This window comes from Pristis pectinata, chromosome 38 (genome assembly GCF_009764475.1).
Source record: "Pristis pectinata isolate sPriPec2 chromosome 38, sPriPec2.1.pri, whole genome shotgun sequence".
Classification (NCBI taxonomy): domain Eukaryota; kingdom Metazoa; phylum Chordata; class Chondrichthyes; order Rhinopristiformes; family Pristidae; genus Pristis; species Pristis pectinata.
The window spans coordinates 3,216,295-3,238,774 of NC_067441.1; the positions used below are offsets into that span (position 1 = coordinate 3,216,295).

Sequence of the window (22,480 nt, forward strand, 5' to 3'; positions counted from 1 at the left end):
GAGGGAAGTAAACAAGAATCCCGAAATGTCGACTGTTTACTTCCCTCCATGGATGCTGCCTGACCCGCTGAGTTCCTCCAGCATTTTGTGTGTGTTACGCCAACATTGGTGTTGGTTTATTATTGTCACTTGTACCGAGGTACAGTGAAACGCTTGTCCTGTGCAGTTACATTGAGGTAGTACAGGTAGCACCATTGTTGCTCACGTGGCCCCCTGCGGTTAGCGTAACGCTATTACAGCGCTAGTGACCCGGGTTCAATTCCTGCCGCTGTCTGTAAGGAGTTTGTACGTTCTCCCCACATGTCTGTGTGGGTTTCCTCCGGGTGCTCGGGTTTCCTCCCACATTCCAAAGACCTACGGGTTGGGAAGTTGTGGGCATGCTATGTTGGCGCCGGAAGCGTGGCGACACTTGTGGGCTGCCCCCAGAACACTCTACGCAAAGGATGCATTTCACTGTGTGTTTTGATGTACGTGTGACTAATACAAATATCTTAAGGAGTTGCACTTGTCACGTTACAAGTTGTTGGTTAGGCTGTAGTTGGAGTGTTGTGTGCAGTTCTGGTCGCCCAGCTGTAGGAAGGATGTGATTAAATTGGAGAGTGTGCGGAAAGGATTCACAGGGATGTTCCCGGGACTGGAGGGCTCCAGTTTTAAGGAGAGGCTGGATCAGTCCCTGGTTGACACACAGACCCGAAAAGTCAACAATTCCTCCCACCCCCCCACAGATGCTGCTCGACCCGCTGAGTTCCTCCAGCAGATTGCTTGTTGTTCCAGACTCCAGCGCCTGCCCTCTCCTGACCACCGGATAAGGCTGGGATTGTTTTCCCAGGAGCGAAGGAAGCTGAGGGGTGACCTTTTCATAAAATCATGAAGGGCATAGATGGGACAAATGGCCAGTCTTTTTCCCTGGGGGGGGGGAGGGGAGACTAAAACTAGGGGGCATAGGTCTAAGGTGAGAGGGGAAGAAAGGGGGACCCGAGGAGCAACTTTTTCACAGGGAGGGTGGTGGGGACATGGAACGAGCTGCCAGAGGAGGTGGAGGTGGGTACGATTACGATGTTTGGGCAGGTAGGTGGATAGGAAAGGGTTAGGATATCGGCCAAACGCTGGCGAATGGGATTAGCTCAGCCACGCACTGACCACCCCTGGTCACCACGGACCAGTTGGGCCGAAGGGCCTGTTTCCATGCTGTATAAACTCTGACTCCTTACTCCTAATTGCTTGGCTACTTGATGTCCTGCCTGCCCTCTGAGTCCAATGTCCATCACAAACTTCAGGGGCCGAATGGCCATTCCCCAGACACTCTTCCTTCTGTTTTCTCGATTGAACTTCCCGGGGATTTCAGGGAGTTTCCCTTCTGAGGGCTCCTTCCATGTGCTGCGCCTGCGCAGACACCTCTTGCCTGTCAAAAAGTTGGCGAAGTTTTTCCCGGGGAGAGGCGGGCAGGCGGGCGGGAAGACCCTGCGGCACACCCCCGGAGCAGCCCCTCGCTCACCGGCTGCCGGCCGCCCCGCTGCACAGCAAGACTCCACGGCAGCTGCAGGTGAGGCGCCCGCGGGATGGGCTGGTCTCCCCTCCCGGGATCGGATCCCCGCGGGATCAACGGGAGGGCCTTCCGCAACGGAGGGACGGAGGGACGGAGGGAGGGAGGGAGGGAGGGAGAGAGGAGAGAGGGGAGAGAGAGGGGGAGAGAGGGAGGAGAGGGGAGAGGGAGGAAGAGAGGGAGGAAGGAGGGAAGGAGAGAGGGAGGAAGGAGGGAGGGAGAGAGGGAGAGAGGGAGAGAGGGAGGAAGAGAGGGAGGAAGAGAGGGGGAAGGAGGGAGGGAGAGAGGGAGGAAGGAGGGAGGGAGAGAGGGAGGAAGGAGGGAGGGAGAGAGGGAGGGAGGGAGGGAGGGAGGGAGGGAGGGGGAGAGAGGGAGGGAGGGAGGGAGGGGGAGAGAGGGAGGGAGAGAGGGTGGGAGGGTGGGGGAGAGAGGGAGGGGGACAGAGGGTGGGGGCGAGAGGGAGGGAGGGAGGGAGGGGGAGAGAGGGGGAGAGAGGGAGGGAGGGAGGGGGAGAGAGGGAGGGAGGGAGGGAGGGGGAGAGGGGGAGGGAGGGAGGGGGAGAGAGGGAGGGAGGGAGGGGGAGAGAGGGAGGGGGAGGGAGGGGGAGAGAGGGAGGGAGGGGGAGAGAGGGAGGGAGGGGGAGAGAGGGAGGGAGGGGGAGAGAGGGAGGGAGGGAGGGGGAGAGAGGGAGGGAAGGAAAGAGAGAGGGAGGAAGGAGGGAGGGAGAGAGGGAGGAAGGAGGGAGGGAGAGAGGGAGGAGGGAGGGAGAGAGGGAGGGAGAGAGGGAGGGAGGGAGAAGGAGAGAGAAGGAGAGGGAGGGGAGTGAGGGAAGGAGGGAGAGAGGGAGGGAGAGAGGGAGGAAGGAGGGAGAGGGGGGGAGGGAGGGGGAGGGAGGGGGAGGGAGGGAGGGGGAGGGAGGGGGAGGGAGGGGGAGGGAGGGAGGGGGAGGGAGGGAGAGGGAGGGAGGGAGAGGGAGGGAGGGGGAAGGAGGGAGGGGGAGGGAGGGGGGGGAGGGGGAGGGAGGGAGGGGGGGAGGGGGGGGGAGGGAGGGAGGGGGAAGGAGGGAGGGGGAGGGAGGGGGGGGAGGGGGAGGGAGGGAGGGGGGGGAGGGAGGGGGAGGGAGGGAGGGGGAGGGAGGGAGGGGAAGGAGGGAGAGGGAGGGAGGGGGAAGGAGGGAGAGGGAGGGAGGGGGAAGGAGGGGGAGGGAGGGAGGGGAAGGAGGGGGAGGGAGGGAGGGGGAAGGAGGGGGAGGGAGGGGGAAGGGGGGAGAGGGAGGGAGGGGGAAGGGGGGAGGGGGAGGGAGGGGGAGGGGGGGGGAGGGGGAGGGAGGGGGAGGGGGAGGGAGAGGGAGGGAGGGGGAAGGAGGGAGAGGGAGGGAGGGGGAAGGAGGGAGAGGGAGGGAGGGGGAAGGAGGGAGAGGGAGGGAGGGGGAAGGAGGGAGAGGGAGGGAGGGGGAAGGAGGGAGAGGGAGGGAGGGGGAAGGAGGGAGGGAGAGGGAGGGAGGGGGAGAGGGAGGGAGGGAGAGGGAGGGAGGGGGAAGGAGGGAGGGAGAGAGGAGGGAGGGAGGAGGGAGGGAAGGGAGAGAGGGGAGGGAGGGAGAGAGGGAAGGGGGGAGGGAGGGAGAGAGGGAAGGAGGGAGGGAGAGAGGGAAGGAGGGAGGGAGAAGGAAGGAGGGAGGGGGATAGAGAAAGAGAGGGGATGGAGGGAGGTTGAAAGGGGAGAGGAGGGAGGGAGGGATATGGATGGATGTGGGGAGGGGCAGGAGGCAAAAGGGAGGGGAATAGGGTGGGGGGAGACATTTGGGACGTATCCTATTTGTTCCCTCCCTCTTTCTGTGGTTCCCTCCATACACACTCTCACTCTTTCTGTGTCTCTTGTCTGTCCCCCCCCCCTCCCTCTGTCCCCCCCTCCCTCTGTCCCCCCCCCTGACCCCCCTCCCTCTGTCCCCCCCTCCCTCCCCTTATCTCTTTCTTCCTGTCACACCACCAGTCCGACTCACCCTCCTCTTGGCGCTGACTCAGACACCAGGGTTGGAAAATGGAATCGAAACCCTGCAATGTGACCGGCCCCTGTGGTCAGGTGTGACCGGCCCCTGAGGTCAGGTGTGACCGGCCCCTGAGGTCAGGTAAGACCTACCCCTGGTTCTTGCACTGAATTCTTTTGCTCTGTCTCCCTCTGACCTCCAACCCTCCTGCTCCATCCCGTCCCGAAACAGATGCCCCTCATTTCCTATGTCAGAAGCCCTGGGGAGGGTTTGAATGCCCTGATTAAATCTCTCCTTCACCTGCTCTGGGTAAAACTGCCACATCTCCCCAGAGAATCCCATCTCTCCCTTCTCCTATCAAAGAATACACCAGGTTATAGATCAGTTACAGATGTGGGCAGAGAAATGGCAGATGGAGTTTAATCTGGGCAAGTGTGAGGTGTTGCACTTTGGGAGGTCAAATGGGAGGGGAAAGTGTATAGTTAATGGTGGGCCCCGTAGTAGCACTGAGGTACAGAGGGATCTTGGAGTCCAGGTCCACAGTTCACTGAGAGGGGCTACGTGTGGATAAGGTGGTAAAGAAGGCGTACGGCACGCTTGCCTTTATTGGTAGGGATGCTGAGTATAAGAGTAAGGAAGTCACGTTGCAGCTGTATAAAACTTTAGTCAGACCGCACTTGGAGTATTGTGTGGCGTTCTGGTTGCCCTGTTACAGGGAGGATGTGAAAGCTTTGGAGGGGGTGCAGAAGAGGTTCACCAGGATGCTGCCTGGATTAGAGGGTGTGAGTTATAAGGAGAGGTTGGACAAACTTGGGTTGTTCTCTCTGAAGTGTCGGAGGCTGAGGGGAGACCTGATAGAGGTTTTTAAAATTCTGAGAGGCAGAGATAAGGTAAATGGTCAGAATCTTTACCCCAGGGTAGAAATGTCAAACACCAGAGGACACGCTGTTAAGGTTGGGGGTGGGGGTGGGAGTTCAAAGGTGATGTGACTTGATGGGACACACACACACACACACACACACACACACACACAGAGGGGGACGGGTCCCACACACACACTGACCATCACTGGGGGAATGGGTCACACACACACACACACACACACACACACACACACACACACACACACACACACACACACACACACACACACACACACTGACCTTCACTGGGGGAACGGGTCCCACATACACACACTGACCCTCACTGGGGGAATGGGTCCCATATCCTGGCAGATTCAGTGGTAATTGGTTTATTACTGTCACATGTACTGAGGTACAGTGAAAAACGTTGTTCTGCATGCCATCCATACAGATCATTTCATCACATCAGTACATTGAGGCAGTACAAGGGAAAACAATAACAGAATGCCAAATAAAGTGTCACAGTTACAGAGAAAGGGCAGTGCAGGCAGACAATAAGGTGCAAGGGCCACAATGAGGTAGATTGTGAGGTCAAGAGTCCACCTTATTGTATGATGGAACCGTTCAATAGTCTTATAACAGTGGGATAGAAGCTGTCCTTGAGCCTGGTGGTACGTGCTTTCAGGCTTTTGTATCTTCTACACGATGGGAGAGGGGAGAAGAGAGAATGTCCGGGGTGGGTGGGGTCTTTGATTATGTTAGCTGCTTTCCCGAGGCAGCGGGAAGTGTAGACAGAGACTATGGAGGGGAGGCTGGTTTCTGTGATGCGCTGGGCTGTGTCCACAACTCTCTGCCGATTCTTGTGGTTCTGGGCAGAGCAGTTGCCGTCCCAAGCCGGGATGCATCCAGATAGGATGCTTTCTACGGTACATCACATCAATAAATATTGGTGAGGGTCAACGGGACATGCTGAATTGCTTTAGCCTCCTGAGCAAGAAGAGGCGCTGGTTCGCTTTCTTGGCTGTGGCGTCTACATGGTTGGACCAGGACAAGCTACTGATGATGTTTACACCTAGGAACTTGAAGCTCTCAACCCTCTTGACCTCAGCACCATTGACGTGAACAAGGAGCGTGTGCGCCACCCCCTTTCCTGAAGTCAATGACCAGCTCTCTTGTTTTGCTGACATTGAGGGAAAGGTTGTTGTCATGACACCATGTCACTAAGCTCTCTACCTGCCTCCTGTACTCCGACTCATCGTTACTTGAGATCCGGCCCACCATGTTGGTACCATTGGCAATTGAGATGGGATTTGGGCAGAATCCGGCCACGCAGTGGTGAATGCAGAGGGAGAGGATAGGCAGTGCCCCGTTGTGTAGTTTAGGTTATCTTTCACTCCTTTAACTTGCCAGTAACACCCGGCCCAAACTTTCTGCTTGTCACTACCTGCACGTAGTGTAAGCATGTAGGCCCAAGCCAGGTCACCATGGCGACGGCAGCTTAATTGGAGCCTTGCATCTCGCTGGTTGGGATCTTTTGTGTCAATGATTCCTTCAAACCATGACGTCTTTCCCTCAGGGCACGTGACATGGGACCCTCCCTTGCACGCCCAGGTCCTGGAATTATTCCCTTTGATCTTCCGCAATCCAGAGTCAACCTCTGGAATGCCAGGCCATGTTTCATTTCATCTTAACGAGCGCCCTGGTGCCCGGAATGTTAAACGTGTGTCCAGGTTCGAGGGCAGCTCCCACTCATGCACTTAAAGTGGGTGAGGCCTTTGCCAGGATGTCCCAACACATCTGGGGACAAATGTTCTGGGCCTAGTCGTCATGGTGAAGCCTTGGGTTGCTCCCACCGATGCCTGACCCTCACTGGGGGACGGGTCCCACACACAGTGCTGCTGATCCGCAGTCGGAGCCTTCCCGTCTCTCTGATGCCTCCTGGGGGATTCTCTCACCATGGTCCTGTCAGGCCTCCCTCACTGAGATTTGCGCAGTCTCCTCCCCATCCCCCAACCCTCTGTTTCCAAATTCACTCCCAGTCCCACTGCGCCATCAAACCAGAGCAAGGTTTGGCAACACCTCAATGGTAAAACACCCCTCCCCGTGTCCGTAACCCCCTCCGGCCCCTTCACCCCTCCCCGTCTCTGTAACCCCCTCCGGCCCCTTCACCCATCCCCGTCTCTGTAACCCCCTGCGGCCCTGACACCCCTCCCCGTCTCGGTGAACTTGAGTGTGCGCATTGGGACGGTGCAGTGGGATTTCCCTCTGTGTGTGAGCTGTGGGTGGGAAGGATCACACTGGGATGGAGGTGGTGAGAGGATGTGGTGAGGAGTTGTGTAAGGCTTTGCGTCATTCCGCGAGGCGGGGGTTGGTGCATTCACCCAGTGCCCCCTCCCCCTCCCCCTCCCCCTCCCGTCACCATCTCACTTCTCCATTGCTGCAGCTCAGGACTCTTCATGTCCTGCCGCAGATCCCCTGCTTCCTTCCCTCACAGCGGGACGAGGCTCTCTCCGGTACGTGGTAAGACGAGGCTCAGCACCCTCCCTCTGCCCTCGGGGAGTCGCAGGGGCAGGGCGACCCCATGCCCCCACCCCTGTGGAAGGCGAACTCGGTGAGGTGCGGGGCGTTGGGACCAGTGGGAAACGGTGCTGATGCCACTTTTGGATCAGCCATGATCTTACTGAATGGGGGTAGCAGATTGAGGGGCCAAGTGGCCTCCTGCATTGTTTCTGATGAGATGACAGCAACGGTTTGTGTCCATTGGGGGACCGGACGGTGGGGGTGAATGGGGAGGGGAGGGGAGGGGTCCCATTGGGGGACCGGACGGTGGGGGTGAACGGGAGGGGAGGGGTCCCATTGGGGGACCGGACGGTGGGGGTGAATGGGGAGGGGAGGGGTCCCATTGGGGGACCGGACGGTGGGGGTGAACGGGAGGGGAGGGGTCCCATTGGGGGACCGGACGGTGGGGGTGAATGGGGAGGGGAGGGGAGGGGTCCCATTGGGGGACCGGACGGTGGGAGTGAATGGGGAGGGGGTGGGGTCCCATTGGGGGACCGGACTGGGGGTGAATGGGGAGGGGTCCCATTGGGGGACCGGACGGTGGGGGTGAACGGGAGGGGGTGGGGTCCCATTGGGGGACTGGACGGTGGGGGTGAACGGGAGGGGGTGGGGTCCCATTGGGGGACCGGACGGTGGGGGTGAATGGGGAGGGGAGGGGTCCCATTGGGGGACCGGACGGTGGGGGTGAATGGGGAGGGGAGGGGTCCCATTGGGGGACCGGACGGTGGGGGTGAACGGGAGGGGGTGGGGTCCCATTGGGGGACCGGACGGTGGGGGTGAATGGGGAGGGGAGGGGTCCCATTGGGGGACCGGACGGTGGGGGTGAATGGGGAGGGGAGGGGTCCCATTGGGGGACCGGACGGTGGGGGTGAACGGGAGGGGGTGGGGTCCCGTTGGGGGAGCAGATGGTGGGATTGAACGGGACAGGGGTGATGTTTACCTGACCCATCCCTTCCCTCTCCACAGTATGCAGGACGACCCGGTTTACGACGCCCCTGACACACCGCCCTCCCAGCAGCCGGTGCACAAACCCTCCCTCAGCAAGGTCAGCGTGTTGGACCGTCTGATCTTCACCCACTCGGTGTGGCTGCAGCTCAGCATGAACTCTGCTACATCCCTGCACATCCTGCAGCGAGAGAACCCCGGGGTGAGTACCGAAACCTCCCCCTCCTCTCCCTCTCCCCCTTCCCCCTGGTGGTACGTGTTCTCAAGCTTTTGTATCTTCTGCCCGATGGGAGGGGGGAGAAGAGAGAATGTCCGGGGTGGGTGGGGTCTTTGATTATGCCGGCTGCTTTCCTGAGGCAGCGGGAAGTGTAGACAGAGTCCACAGAGGAGAGGTTGGTTTCCGTGATGCGCCGAGCTGTGTCCACAGCTCTCTGCAGTTTCTTGTGGTCCCGGGCAGAGCAGTTGTCGTACCAAGCTGGGATGCATCCGGATAGGATGCTTTCTGTGGTGCATCGATAAAAATTGGTGAGGGTCAAAGGGAACATGCCAAATTTCCTTCGCTTTCTGGTGTGCTTTCTTGGCCGTGGCGTCTACGTGGTTGGACCAGAGCTTTTGGTGACGTTTACACCTGGGAACTTGAAGCTCTCAACCCTCTCCACCTCAGCACCGCTGACACAGACAGGGGCATGTGCTCCACTCTGCTTCTTGACATCAATGACCAGCTTTTTTGTTTTGCTGATGTTGAGGGAAAGTTTGTTGCCACGACACTGTGTCACTAGGCTCCCTACCTCGTTCCTGTACTCCGACTCATCGTTATTTGAGATATGGCCCACTACAGTGATGTCATCTGCAAACTTGTAGATGGGGTTAGAGCAGGATCTGGCCTCACAGTCCTGAGTGTACAGGGAGGGAAGTAGGGGCTGAGGTGTCTATTGGACTGAAGAAGGTTCTTGATTCCGTCTCTGGGTTCACCCCTGGGCTCTCACTGCTGGGTAGAGACACAAGAGACCGCAGATACTGGAATCTGGAGCAACACACAATCTACTGGAGGAACTCAGCGGTTCGAGCAGCATCGGGGGGGGGGGGGGGGGCGGGGGAAGGAACTGTCAGTGTTTTGGGTCGAAACCCTGGAGCAGGACCCTGCACCATCACCACTCACTCACTCCATCACTGACACTCAGCAGCAGTGTGTACCGTCTACAGGACGCACTGTAGCAACTCACCGAGACTTCTTAGGCAGCACCTTCCAAACTCACCAGCTGGAATGACAAAAGGGCAGCAGAATACAGTGAACACCACACCCAGCAGCTTCCCCTCCCGGCCACAGCCCATCCCGACTGGGAAATATATTGCCGTTCCTTCACCATCCCGAAACTCCCTCCCCAACAGTAGACACACACCTCAAGGACTGCAGCAGTTCAAGACAGCAGCTCACCACCACCTCCTCAAGGGGCAACTAGGGACGGGCAATTAAATGCTGCCTCAGCCTGTGAAGCCCACGTCCCGTGAATGAATAAATAAAAAAACCTCAGCCCCACGAGACGGTTCCGATTCAGGGTTTTGAACGTGGTTTTACAGCAATTAGTGCATTCGACAGGCCACATCTGAAGTACCGTGTACGGCGTTGGTCTCCTCACTTGCGGAAGGATGTGAACGTGTTGGAAGCAGTTCAAGGAAAGTTGTCACAACCGAAGTGTTAGTCCGGTGGGCAGGCACGGTAGTGTAGCAGTCAGTGTAACGCTATTACCTCGCCAGTGACCCGGGTTCATTTCCCGCTGCTGTCTGTAAGGAGTTTGTATGTTCTCCTCGTGTCTGTGTGGGTTTCCTCCGGGTGCTCCGGTTTCCTCCCACATTCCAAAGACGTACAGGTTAGGAAGTTGTGGGCATGCTATGTTGGTGTCAGAAGCGTGGCGACACTTGCGGGCTGCCCCCCCCCAGAACACTATTGCAAAAAATGCATTTCACTGTGTGTTTCAATGTACATGTGACTAATAAAGATCTTATCTTTTGAGGAGAGGTTGGTCAGGGTGAGCTTGTGTCTGCTGGAGTTTGTCAGAGGGAGAGGGGACTTCGTTGAAGCATGTTAGATCCTGACAGGGTGGGTGTAACGAGGATGTCGGGAGAATCTAGAACTGGGCGGCTCAGTGGCGCAGCGAGGGGAGCCGCTGTCTCACAGCGCCACAGACCCGGGTTCAATCCCCACCTCCGGCGCTGTGTGTGTGTGTGTGTGTGTGTGTGTGTGTGTGTGTGTGTGTGTGGAGTTTGCACGCTCTCCCTGTGACCGCGTGGGTTTCCCCCGGGTGCTCCGGTTCCCTCCCACATCCCCATGACGTGCGGGGTCCGTGGGTTAATCGGCCACTGTAAATTGCCCCCCTAGTGTGTGGGTGAGGGGTAGAATCTGGGAGGAGTGGATGGGAAAGTGGGGAGAAGTAAAGCAAACAGGAGTAACGTGGGATTAGTATAAATAGTGGTCGAGTACAGGAGTTGGGAGGTTACGTTGCAATTGTACAAGACGCTGGTGAGGCTCCACTTGGAATGGTGTGTTCAGTTTTGGTCAGCCTGCTATAGGAAAGATGGCATGAAGCTGGAAAGATGCAGAGGAGATTTACGAGGACGTTGCCGGGACTTGAGGGACTGAGTTACGGAGAGAGGTTGAGCAGGTTGGGACTTTTTTTCATTGGAGTGTAGGAGAATGATGTGTATAAAATACAGAGGTGTATAAAATCATGAGGGGCATCGATAGGGTGAATGCACACAGTCTTTTTGCCAGGGTTGGGGAATCAAGAACTAGAGGGCACGGGTTTAAGGTGAGAGGGGAGAGATTTAATAGGGACCTGAGGCGCAACTTTTTCACCCAGAGGGTGGTCCGTACATGGAAGGAGCTGCCAGAGGAAGTGGTTGAGGCAGGTACATTAACAACATTTACAAGATATTTGGACAGGTCCATGGATGGGAAAGGTGTAGAAGGGTATGGACCAAACATGGACAAATAGCTCAGATGGGCATCTTGGTCAGCATGGATGAGTTGGGCTGAAGGGCCTGTATCCGTGCTGTCCGACTGTCTGACTGGCGTGGGCTCGAAGGCCCAGAGGGCCTGTTTGATGCTGTTTGACTCTATAACTGGGGTCTGTTTAAAAATGAGGTGTTGCCCGTTTAAGAAAGAAATGGGGTGAAATGTTTTCACCGAGGGGCAGCTGGAAGCAGAGTCCTTGAAGATGTTTGAGGCCAAGGTAGATTGACCCTCAATCAGCAAGGGGTGAAAGGTCTCCGGGGGTTGGACAGTGTGGAGTAAGTGGGCAGTGTTAAATAACAGAGGCTACACTCTGTGAGCCAGTCTCGAGAAGCAAGCGGTTTGTTCGTGTGCCTTCTTCAAAAATACAATCACAGCAGCCACGATTTTTGTTTTGTCAATCCAGGGACGTGGGCTTCATGGGCTGAGGCAGCATTTAATTGCCCGTCCCTAGTTGCCCCTTGAGGAGGTGGTGGTGAGCTGCCTTCTGGAATCGCTGCAGTCTCTGAGGTGTGGGTGTACCCACGGTGCTGTTGGGGAGGGAGTTCCGGGACTTTGACCCAGCGGCGGTGAAGGAACGGCGATATATTTCCCAGTCGGGATGGGGTGTTGTCGGGAGGGGAAGCTGCGGTGGCCGGGGGGTGGTGTTTCCTGTGCCTTTGCTGCCCTTGTGCTTCCATCTGGGAGAGGGAGTGGGTTTGGAAGGCGCTGTCTGAGGAGTCTGGGTGAGTGGCGGACGGTACAGACTGCTGCTTCTGTGCGTCGGTGGTGGAGCGAGTGAATGGGGTGCCCGTCAAGCAGGCTGCTCTGTCCTGGGAGGTGTCGAGCTTCTGGAGTGTTGTTGAAGCTGCCCTGATCCGGGCCAGTGCAGAGTGTTCCAACATACGCCTGACTTGAACCTTGCAGAAGGTGGACAGGCTTTGGGGAGTTGGGAGGGGAGTTACCACACGATCCCTCCCCTCTGACCTACTCCAGTAACCGCACTGAGTATCCGGCTACTCCGGGTTAGTATTGGTATTGATTTATTATTGTCACTTGTACCGAGGTACAGTGAAAAGCTTGTCTTGCAAACCGATCGTACAGGTCAATTCATTACACAGTGCAGTTACATTGGGTTGGTACAGAGTGCATTGATGTAGTACAGGTAAAAACAATAACAGTACAGAGAAAGTGCAGTGCAATAAGGCGCAAGGTCACAACAAGGTAGATCGTGAGGTCAGAGTCCATCTCATTGTATAAGGGAACCATTCAATAGTCTTATCACAGTGGGGTAGAAGCTGTCCTTGAGCCTGGTGGTACGTGCCCTCAGGCTCCTGTATCTTCCACCTGATAGAAGAGGAGAGAAGAGAGAATAACCCGGGTGGGTGGGGTCTTTGATTATGCTGGCTGCTTCACCAAGACAGCGAGAGGTAAGGACAGAGTCCATGGAGGGGAGATTGGTTTCTGTGATGCGCTGGGCTGTGTCCACAACTCTCTGCAGTTTTTTGCAGTCCTGGGCAGAGCAGTTGCCGTACCAAGCCGTGATACATCCAGATAGGATGCTTTCTATGTTGCATCGGTAAAAGTTGGTGAGAGTCGAAGGGGACAAACCGAATTTCTTTAGCCTCCTGAGGAAGTAGAGGCGCTGGTGAGCTTTCTTGTCCGCGGCAATGGTGACCCCAAGTGGTCTCTTGGCATTATTGGTGCTGCACTGACACCTCATGGGCAGAGATAGTCTAGCAGCTCAGAATTCCCACTCAGTAACTAACCTTGTCTCTGTGGGTAACACATAGCGCTGGAGGAACTCGGCGGGTCAGGCAGCATCTGTGGAGGGAAACGGATAGTCGATGTTTCAAACGTCTAGCCTTCTCTACCTTGGTGATTTAAGTACATTAAGCTGGAAAGGGTGTAAAAGGGTGCCGGGGCTCATGGGCCTGAGTTATAGGGAGAGGTTGGCCAGGCTAGGGATTTATTCACTGGAGCGCTGGAGAATGAGGGGTGACCTTATAGAGGTGCATCAAACCACGAGGGGCATAGACAGGGCGAATGCCCACAGTCTTTTTCCCAGGGTTGGGGAATTAAGAACTAGAGGGCACAGGTTTAAGGTTAGAGGGGAGAGGTTTAATAGGAGCTGAGGGGCAACTTCTTCACACAGAAGGTGGTCCGTATATGGAGTAAGCTGCCAGAGGAAGTGGGTGAGGCAGGTACATTAACAACGTTTAGAAGAGAGTTGGTCAGGTCAATGGATAGGAAAGGTTTACAGGGATATGGACCACACACGGGCATATGGGACTGGCTTAGTTAGACAACTTGGTCAGCGCGGACATGTTGGGCCGAAGGGCCTGTCTCTGTGCTGTACCACTCTACCTTGAAGTTACAAGGAAAATGGAGGTTCAGTGCCAAAGGTAACTGGTCTCATTGGATTTCTTCACCTTGGGTGGCTTAGAATCGGATTCCCGACGGGGGGAGATGGGGGAGCCCGACTGGGGGGAAGGGGGAGCCCACCTTGGGGGTGGGGGGAGATTCACGGCAGTGCCTCCATCCATTATGTCCGCTCGGAATTACACTGAAGGTTTTCCGAGGAATGTTCGTGTCCGTGTTGCCTTGTCCCTGTGATTCAGGACCTCGTGGAGATGGGGACGGGGATGGGGACGGAGACGGGGCAGAGAGGCGGCCAGTGGAGGAGAAGGCCGGGAATCGCAAAGTGTTCCCTTCTGTTGCAAAGGGCCGCGGGAGGGAGCGCTGCGGGAGGGGCGGCGGGGAGGGAGCGCCGCGGGAGGGGCGGTGAGGAGGGAGCGCCGTGGGAGGGGCGGTGAGGAGGGAGTGCCCTGGGAGAGGGCACCACGTGGTGGGAGGGGCACCGAGGAGGGGGCTCTCTGACCGCTCTCCTCTCTCCCGGACGCAGATGTTCCTGGTGCGTAAATCGGCCACATCCCAGCGGAAGGTGCTGTCGGTGCGTGTGGCCGACGACAGTGACCCCTCCTTCGTCCAGGACTTCCCCATCATCGAGGACAGCGGCAACACCGGTGAGTGGGCAGTGCCCCCTCTCCCCCTCCCCACCCTCCCCTCCCCATCCCCTCTCTCCCCCCCCATAGCTGGGGCAGCACCGGTGTACTTGTGGGCCCGTATGTGAGATGTGACCAGGGTGTGGGTCTGTGTGTAGGTACACCGGTCTGTGTGTAGGTCTGTGTTGGGTACACTGGTCTGTGCGTGGGTACATGGACTGTGTGTGGGACTGTGTGTGGATCTGTGTGTCAGGAATGCAGTAATGCATGTGGGTCTGCATATGCAATGATACTAGAATGTGGATGTGTACTTGCGTGTGTCAGTCTGTGTGTGGGCTTGCGTATGGGCCTGTGTATGGATTGCGCAGCCTGCCCTCACACTGAGCACTGACCCTGAACTCTCCCCTCCCGCAGCCTTCTCCCTGGAGGGTTCAACCGTTGTCTTCGAGGATCTCTTCCACCTCATCTCCTTCTACTGTGTGACCAGGTGAGTCTGCCCCGTCCGCACCCCCATTACCCCTGCCTATCCCCCACCCCCCTGCTCGTCTGTCCCCACCCCTGGGGAGTTCCGTCCCACCTGCCCTCTCCCTCTGTGTCTCTTCATCTGTCTGTACCCTTCACCTTCCTCTCCCGCCCCCTCACTCCTCCCCTCCCCTCCACCCGCCTCTCTTTCCCCGCCCCCATGTTGTATTGCTGTTGGTGGGATCTTGCCATGCACAAACTGCTGCAGTGTTTCGATGGCCGTGCCTCTCCGGGACGTTCTGTGCTGGTGACCGGAGGAGGTGTCGATTCTAACCCCCGTCTTCCCCCCTCTCTCCGTCCCAGGGATATTCTGCCCTTCACGTTGAAACTCCCGCAGGCGATCGCGAGCGCTCGGTCACACAAGCAGCTGAAGACCATCTCGCACCTGGGGATCGGTGAGTAACCCCTCCCTCCCTCTCCCCCTCCCTCCACCCTCACCCTGCCTCTGGGAGGTCAACTCCAGGACCATCTGGCTGCCCCCCAGGAATCCTTGATTTTGTTTTTCCCAGGAGCACAGATCCCGGGAAACCGGTAACTGGGAAACCCGGGACAATCGTCTCCCACTCCACCCTCCCGAGAGGAAGAATCTTCCCTCAACTTCCCTGAAATTCTCCCCAACTTCCCCAGAAGGCTCAGGAAATTCGCTGTGATCCTCACCAATTTTTACAGATGCACTGCAGAAGGCATCCCATCCGGATGCATCCCGGCTCGGGATGGCAACTGCTCTGCCCGGGACCGCAAGAAACTGCAGAGAGTTGTGGACACAGCCCAGCACATCACGGACACCAGCCTCCCCTCCATGGACTCTGTCTACACTTCCTGGAAAGCAGCCAACTTAATCAAAGACCAACCCACCCCGAATGTTCTCTCTTCTCCCCCCCCTCCCACTGGGCAGAAGATACAAAAGTTTGCGAACATGTACCACCAGGCTCAAGGACAGCTTCTATCCCGCTGTTACCTTGACTCTTGAACGGACCTCTCATACACTTAAAAGGTGAACTCTTGATCTCCCAATCTACCTCCCTCGATGGTGGGGAGAGCTGTACCCGTGGTGAAACTGGCTGAGTCCCACCGCTCTCTGTGGCCTTGTGCGTTCCTGGAGCCTCCACACCAGGCGGTGATGCAACCAGTCGGAATGCTTCCCGCTGTACGTCTGTAGAAATTTGTCAGCGTCTTCGATGACCTGCGGAATCTCCTTAAACTTCTGAGAAAGCGGAGCCGCTGGCGAGCCTTCTTCGTGATTGGATTTACGTGCTGGGCCCAGGATAGATCCTCTGAGATGTTGACACCCAGGAACTTGAAGCTGCTCACCCTTCCCACCGCTGACCCCTCAGTGAGGGCTGGTGTGTGTTCCCCCCGGCTTCGCCCTGGGGGAAGTATTGGGGAGGGTTTGAGAGGTAAACTATCTCAGCGGGGACGGAGCCCAGTGCCTGATAGAGTTGTGCAGGCTGTAACCCCTCCCCACATTGGAACAGCCCCAGTCTCTGGATGGGGATTGGTGGGGAACGATTACCAGTGGGGTGGAACGGGGTGGATGGGTGTGTGTGGGGTGGGGGGGGGAGCTACAGATGGGTGTTGTGGGAGGGGGCTTGGGGTGGGTGATGAGTGGGTGGGTGGTGAAGGGTTGGTGTGTGGAAGGGTGGGTGGTGGGGGGGAGAAGGGGAGGTTGGGCGGGGTGGGGTGAGTGGGGGTTGGATGGTTGGGCAGGGGGGAGGGAAGGTAGTGTGGGGGATGGGGAGGGGGTGGGGGATGGGCTGAATGTGTCCCTGTGCTATTGCCTGGCTAACTGTGCCCCTCTCTCCCTCCCCTCCCTCCCTCTCTCCCTCCCTCCCCTCTCCCTCCCTCCCTCCCTCCCCTCTCTCTCTCTCTCTCTCTCTCTCTCCCCCCCCCTCAGAATTCTGGAACTCGACCCTCAACGTCCGGGACCGCCAGCCCACTGACCCCCCAGAGGATCTGGGCAGCGCCTCGCCCCAGGAGCCGGGCAGCCCCCAGGGGACGGAGGCGGGGTCCGGCCGGGTGGGGGAGCCACTCCCACCACCCCCCTTCGGCCCCCTGCGGACCCGCACCCCGGGGGAGGTGTGTGCGCCCGCCCCCAACGGTGCCCTCTGCTTCTTCAACCCTCTCTTTGCCCAGCAGGACCCCAGTGGGGGCAAGAGGGGGCAATTCAAGCGCAGCTTCAAGGTGCGGGTGTCCACCGAGACCTCCAGCCCCCTGTCCCCCCCCTCCCAGCCACCCCCGCCCATCCCCCGGCCCCCGGACACTCCCCTGGCGGGGACCCCTTGCCCCGGGAAGGTCCCGTCCACCAACAGCGATGAGGCCTCCTACCAGCTCCCCAGGACCCCCGTGGCCCCGCCCCGTCTCAAGAAGAAGTTGAGGGCGGCCGGCGGGCAAGGGAGCGAGGGCTACCGGGTGCCCGCCCCCTCCTCCGGCCTCGAACCGGACCCTGGGGGGCCCTCCAGGCGGCCCCTGACCAAGGCCCAGAGGCTCAGCGACCTCTCCCACAGCTCTGATGACGAGGGGTTAGGGCAACTCCTCGGGAGCCCACTGCCCCTCATCCGGGACCTGACCTCCCAGTCCCTCAGCAGCCTGGAGGAGGAGGAGGAGGGGGAGGGGGAGGAGGAGGCGAGGGAGGGGGAGGAGGAGGAGGAGGAGGCGAGGGAGGAGGAGGCGAGGGAGGAGGAGGAGGACCATCGCCAACATCCGCCCTCCCGGTCCCAGGGTGGTCACAGGGTGGGCTGGGTGATCAGAGGTCCCATCCGGAAGGTCACCAAGGTCCTCAGCTCCTTCGGCAGCCCGGAAAGGAAGCTGGTAAGGGCAGTGGAGGAGAGGGCGAGGGACCGGGGCACCTACTTCGGCGGGCTGGTGCAGGACTACCTAGGGCTGATGCGCCAGGGCAAGGGGCAGCACGCCTCCAGCTCCGAGCTCCTGCAGTCGGTCCGCCAGTTCATGAGCCACATGAAGATGGTGCTGCTCCACAGCTCGGAGCTGGATCCCACCGTAGAGGCGCTGGTGGAGGAGCAGGAGAGAGGTGAGGGGGGGGGACGCGGGGGGGTGGGGGGGGAGGGGGTGCACCTGCGGATTGTCCTGGGACGTTGGCAGGGATGGAGAAGTTCTTCCACCCACTGAAACCCCTCCCACAGCCCGTGTACACTCCCCCCATCACTGACTCTCCCCCCACAGCCCATGGACACTCTTCCCCATCACGGACTCCCCCCACCCACTGAATCCCCTCCCACAGCCCGCGGACACTCTCCCCCATCACCGACTCTCCCCCCACAGCCCATGGACACTCTTCCCCATCACGGACTCCCCCCACCCACTGAATCCCCTCCCACAGCCCGCGGACACTCTCCCCCGTCACCGACTCTCCCCCCACCCACTGAATCCCCTCCCACAGCCCCGGGATCCTGGGAGTCGCAACTTCTCCCGACCTTCCTCACGCCACGTCCTCTGTCTCCCATCCTGTAGATCGACTCCTGGAGTCGGCCATGCACAAGAGTGTGCTGAAGCCCCTGAGGCAGCTGTTGTACAGCAGCCTGCAGCAGTTCCACACGGCGGACGGCTCACTGGAACAGCTGAAGGACAACCTGTGCCGTGTGAGGAAGGCGGGTGCCCAGGGGCTGGGGGTTCGAGCCAGCCTGCCGGACCTTGGGACCCTGGAGAAGATCAAACTCAAGTTTGGCCTGATGCAGAAGACGTACTCTCCTGTGAAGAAGGTTCACCTCCTGCTCCACGTCTGCAAACTGATCTATGAGCGGCTACGAACACCCCAAGGTATGTCCCTCCGCGCCGTCCCATCATGCACTCCCTCCGCACCGTCCCATCACACACTCCTGGGTCAGACACAGAATGAAGCTCCCTCCACACTGTCCCATCACACACTCCCGGGGTCAGACATAGGGTGAAGCTCCCTCCGCACCGTCCCATCACACACTCCCGGGGTCAGACATAGGGTGAAGCTCCCTCCGCACCGTCCCATCACACACTCCCGGCGTCAGACATAGAGTGAAGCTCCCTCTACACTGGAATTGGTTTATTATTGTCACATGTACTGAGATACAGTGAAAAGCTTTGTCTGTGTGCCATCAAGACAGATCATTCCATACATTAGTACATCAAGGTAGTGAAAAGGAAAACAGAATTCAGGATGTAGTGTTGCAGTTACAGAGAAAGTGCAGCGCAGGCAGACAATAAGGTGCAAGGGCCATATTGACATAGATTGGGAGATCACGAATTCATCTTTAGCGTATGAGGGGTCAGTTCGAGAGTCTGACAGCGGGATAGAACCTGGTGGTACGTGCTCTCAAGCTTTTGTATCTTCTGCCCGATGGGAGGGGGGAGAAGAGAGAATGTCCGGGGTGGGTGAGGTCTTTGATTATGTTGGCTGCTTTCCCGAGGCAGTGAGAAGTGTAGACAGAGTCCATGGAGGGGAGGCTGGTGTCCGTGATGCGCTGGGCTATGTCCACAACTCTCTGCAGTTTCTTGCAGTCCTGGGCAGAGCAGTTGCCGTACCAAGCCGTGCTGCATCCGGATAGGATGCTTTCTGTGGTGCATCTGTAAAAATTGGTGAGGGTCACCAGGGACATGCTGAATTTCCTTAGCCTCCTGAGGAAGTAGAGACGCTGGTGAGCTTTCTTGACTGTGGCGTCTACGTGGTTGGACCTGGAGAAATGGTGATAGTTAATTCCAGGAACTTGGAGCTGCAGCCCTTGTTTGAGTGTTTGAAGGGGCTGCTCATCGAGCTCTGGGTCACACTTCAGCCCCACTCTCCTGATCTTTGGGCACCCGGTGGGGAGGGGGGTGGGTCAGTTGGTCGGGGGAACCTCCCCGTCGGTCTGCTCCTGGGTCTGACCAAGGTGGAGAGGGTTTCCAGGGCCGGTGGGTACTGCAGGGGCTGGAGTGTGTCCTGGGGAGTCTCAGTGATTCCTGGGGCAAGGGGTTGGGATCAGGATCAGGATGGGTGGGATTGAGAGTGTGGGGTGGGGGGGTTGTGGGTGACAGGACGGGTTGGGCGACGGGGGGTGGTGGGTACGGTATGGCATGTGTCTAATGGTGCGCTGTGGTCGGGTCACCTTCGAGCAGGAGAACCATACGGAGCGGACGAGTTCCTGCCTGCGCTCTCCTACGTGGTGGCGCAGTGTGACCTCCCTGAGCTCTCGCTGGAGGTGGAGTACATGATGGAGCTGCTGGACCAGTCCGAGCTGATGGGCGAAGGTAGGCAGCGCACGTCCGCACGAGCCTCCAGGCCACGCAGTCGGTCCTGTGCTTGTCCTCCCTCCCTGCCTCGCTCCTCCCTCTCTTCCCCTCCGCTCCCTCCTCACTTGTCCCCCCTCGCTCCTCACCCCCTCGCTTCTCCCTCATCCACACTCCCCAATCCCTCCTGCCCCTGTCCAGTCTCCCTCCCTCCTCCCTCACCTGCCCTCGTCCTCCCTCACCCATTCTCCAGCCTCCCTACCCCACCCTCACCTGCCCTCCTCACCCCTCCCTCCCCGTTCCGTGACTGGGGCACCCTCGACGTCGGAAGAACCCGGAGCCTCTAACGCAGCCCAGCGGGAATTCTGGACAGCGATGGGAATGTGGGACGTTCCAACCTGGGAAGTTCATCACCTCGTTTGGAGAGGGGTTTCGCCACCAAGGAGGGATGAATAAATGGATGGGGGAGGGGTCTGATGTGGGGAACCAGCACAGAGCAGAAGGGCCAAATGGCCGGTATTTCCTTTGCTGTTCTTTTACTGGCTGTCTTCACTCCCCCTCCTACCCCTCACTCACTCAATGTAAATGTCTTGGTTTGGATGAGGCAGGTGCTCCTCGATACTGTCCCAATATATGCCTGGGGCCTCTCAATACATGCTATTGTTCAGACTAAGGGGGAACCCAGAACGAACCTCTTGATTTGCTGATACGGGAGTGAGTTATGACTCTGATTAAAGTAATTTCCCCAAAGGAATAAGCCATCATCCCTTCCTCCCTTCAGGTGGATACTATCTCATCAGTTTGTACACCAGCATGTTTGAGCTGCAGAATTATCATGTCAACCAACCCACAATAGGGATCAAGAGCGAGATAAGGCACTCTCTGAAACAGTGGCACAAGCGAAGGAGAACATGCGAGGCCATGCCTTCCGTCAGCGACTTCCAGGTCAGTGGAGCAGGGAGTCACAAGTCCTTTCAGGAGCACTGAGTCCCCCTTCTGGCTGACAGGAAAGCCCCAGGCCTGAGTGCGGCCTGTGTGTGCGGTGGGGAGTAGAACCAATCCTGATATTTGGAGGGGTGGGGGGGGTAGATTTCAGCGCAGGGTTGAGGGAGATTTAAGGTGGCCCAGTCACGCATCTCCAGAGACTCTGGTTCGATCCCGACCTCTGGCACTGTCTGTCTGTGTGGAGTTTGCACGTTCTGCCTGTGACGACATGGGTTTCCCCCCGGGTGCTCCAGTTTCCTCCCACATCCCAACGACGTGTGGGGTCGGTGGGTTAGTTGGCCCCCAGGGTGTGGGTGAGGGGTAGGATCTTGGGGGAATTGTTGGGAATGTGGGGAGTACGGAATGGGATCGGTGTAAATGGGTTGGTATGGACTGCAGGAAGTTTCATTTCATTGGCAAGGGAGAGATGTGAGTTGTTGGACCTGGTGTAGTGGGAACCTCTTGGAATGGTGGACAGGGACTGGGGGAGCGCCACACGAGGTGCAGCAAGGAGGGAGCGCCGCGCTGTGGGAGCGGCGGTGAGGAGGGCGGTGGGATTCTCTCTGACTCTCAATTCTCCATCAAAGATCCCACGGCCACCATCAGAAGTGGGGTGAGAGCCTCCTCACCCCCCTCCCCAGTGTCCTGGGGCTGATTGATTCCCAAACCCCGTTGGTGGGATCTTTCCACGTTCCCCCCACCCCTCAGCCCTGTTGGTGGGATCTTTCTATGCTACTGTTGCCATTTGTTGCTGTTGGAATGGGCCCACCTTCGCCCAACACCAGTCCTCCTGGGACGTCCTGAGTTGGGGAGAGGAACCTAGATGACGTGAGCTCTTTATCTTCTTCCCCCCCCCCCCCCCGTCCTGGGCAGAACTTCCTTCGCGTGGCCTACGAAGACCCCAATCACGGCTGCACGGCCAAGACGCTGGTGGCGCGGCCTTCGGACACGGCAGCGGACCTGTGCAGGCTCTGTGCCGAGAAGTTCAAGGTCGCCGAGCCCTCGACGCATGGCCTCTACCTGGTGGTGGACGACAGCTGCCGGCCCCTGCCCTCCGACTCCCACCCCCAGCGCATCAAGGCCGAGCTGAAGACCCAGGAAGAGCCTGGCTACTACTACTACTTCGTCTACGGGCCTGTCCAGCAGGAGGCACCCACCAGGGCCCACCGCAAACTCCAGCGGGACAATGCTGTCGATCTAGAGGACGTCCCACCACTCTAGCACCTGGATCGGGCCACGAGACAGGGCCCCAGAGTGTCTTGGAGGACAATGGGGCCTACTGGTTGCCACGGAGACGGGTAGGCTCGTGAGGCCTGGAGCTGGATTTGTGGTTGTTTTTTGCACTCCAGTGGATCTGATCCCTGTTACTGGTGAATTAAACTTCGGGAGGGGGAATACGGACTGGTGTGATTCAGGACAATCAAAGTCAAAGTAGAATTTATTGTCATGTGCACAAGTACATGTATGCACTGTCTGCGTTCTTCTGTGTTTGTGTGCCTGTGTGTTGTTCTGTGTGTGCATTTGTCTGTGTAATGCGCCCATATTTTTTTCTGTGTGTTTGTCCGTGTGTGCGTGTGTTTTGCCTACCTGTGCATTTGCCTATCTGTGCATCGTGCACTCACTTTGTGGGTGTGTGTGGGGTAGTCAGGTGAGTGTCTGAGGAATGTGGGTGTGTGTTCGCGGTTGATTAATAATCTCCGTTTTTCGGTACTGAGACCAACTTACTTAGAAACACTGAGGTCTAAAAGCGTCTAAAACTACGGTAGAAATTCTAATATATCTCCTGTCTGCGTTGCAACCCTGTCCTAGGGTGTAGGATTACACTTCGGTTTAAGCTGTATGTATAAGATTTTTAATTAATATAATGTGAGCAGGTCTCACAGAACTTTGCAA

The 22,480-nt window shown here is 58.1% G+C and overlaps 1 protein-coding gene across 1 annotated transcript; it reads left to right on the forward strand.

Annotated features, from left to right (window-relative positions):
• The first annotated feature begins 1,175 nt into the window (after positions 1-1,175).
• LOC127586921 (ras and Rab interactor 2-like) lies at positions 1,176-22,480 on the forward strand. The gene is made up of 12 exons (XM_052044948.1): positions 1,176-1,543; positions 3,533-3,668; positions 7,916-8,096; positions 13,789-13,909; positions 14,303-14,375; positions 14,714-14,805; positions 16,305-17,017; positions 17,072-17,438; positions 17,879-18,184; positions 19,493-19,624; positions 20,385-20,548; positions 21,461-22,480. The coding sequence occupies exons 3-12, from the start codon at positions 7,917-7,919 to the stop codon at positions 21,806-21,808; spliced, it is 2,496 nt and encodes an 831-aa protein (XP_051900908.1). The 5' UTR covers positions 1,176-1,543; positions 3,533-3,668; position 7,916; the 3' UTR covers positions 21,809-22,480.

Excerpts from the sequence above, each read along its gene's own strand:
- LOC127586921 (XM_052044948.1), top strand. The coding sequence starts at position 7,917 with ATGCAGGACGACCCGGTTTACGACGCCCCTGACACACCGCCCTCCCAG. Across the intron at positions 8,097-13,788 it reads TGCAGCGAGAGAACCCCGGG|ATGTTCCTGGTGCGTAAATC; the intron begins GTGAGTACCGAA and ends TCCCGGACGCAG. Across the intron at positions 20,549-21,460 it reads CTTCCGTCAGCGACTTCCAG|AACTTCCTTCGCGTGGCCTA; the intron begins GTCAGTGGAGCA and ends CGTCCTGGGCAG.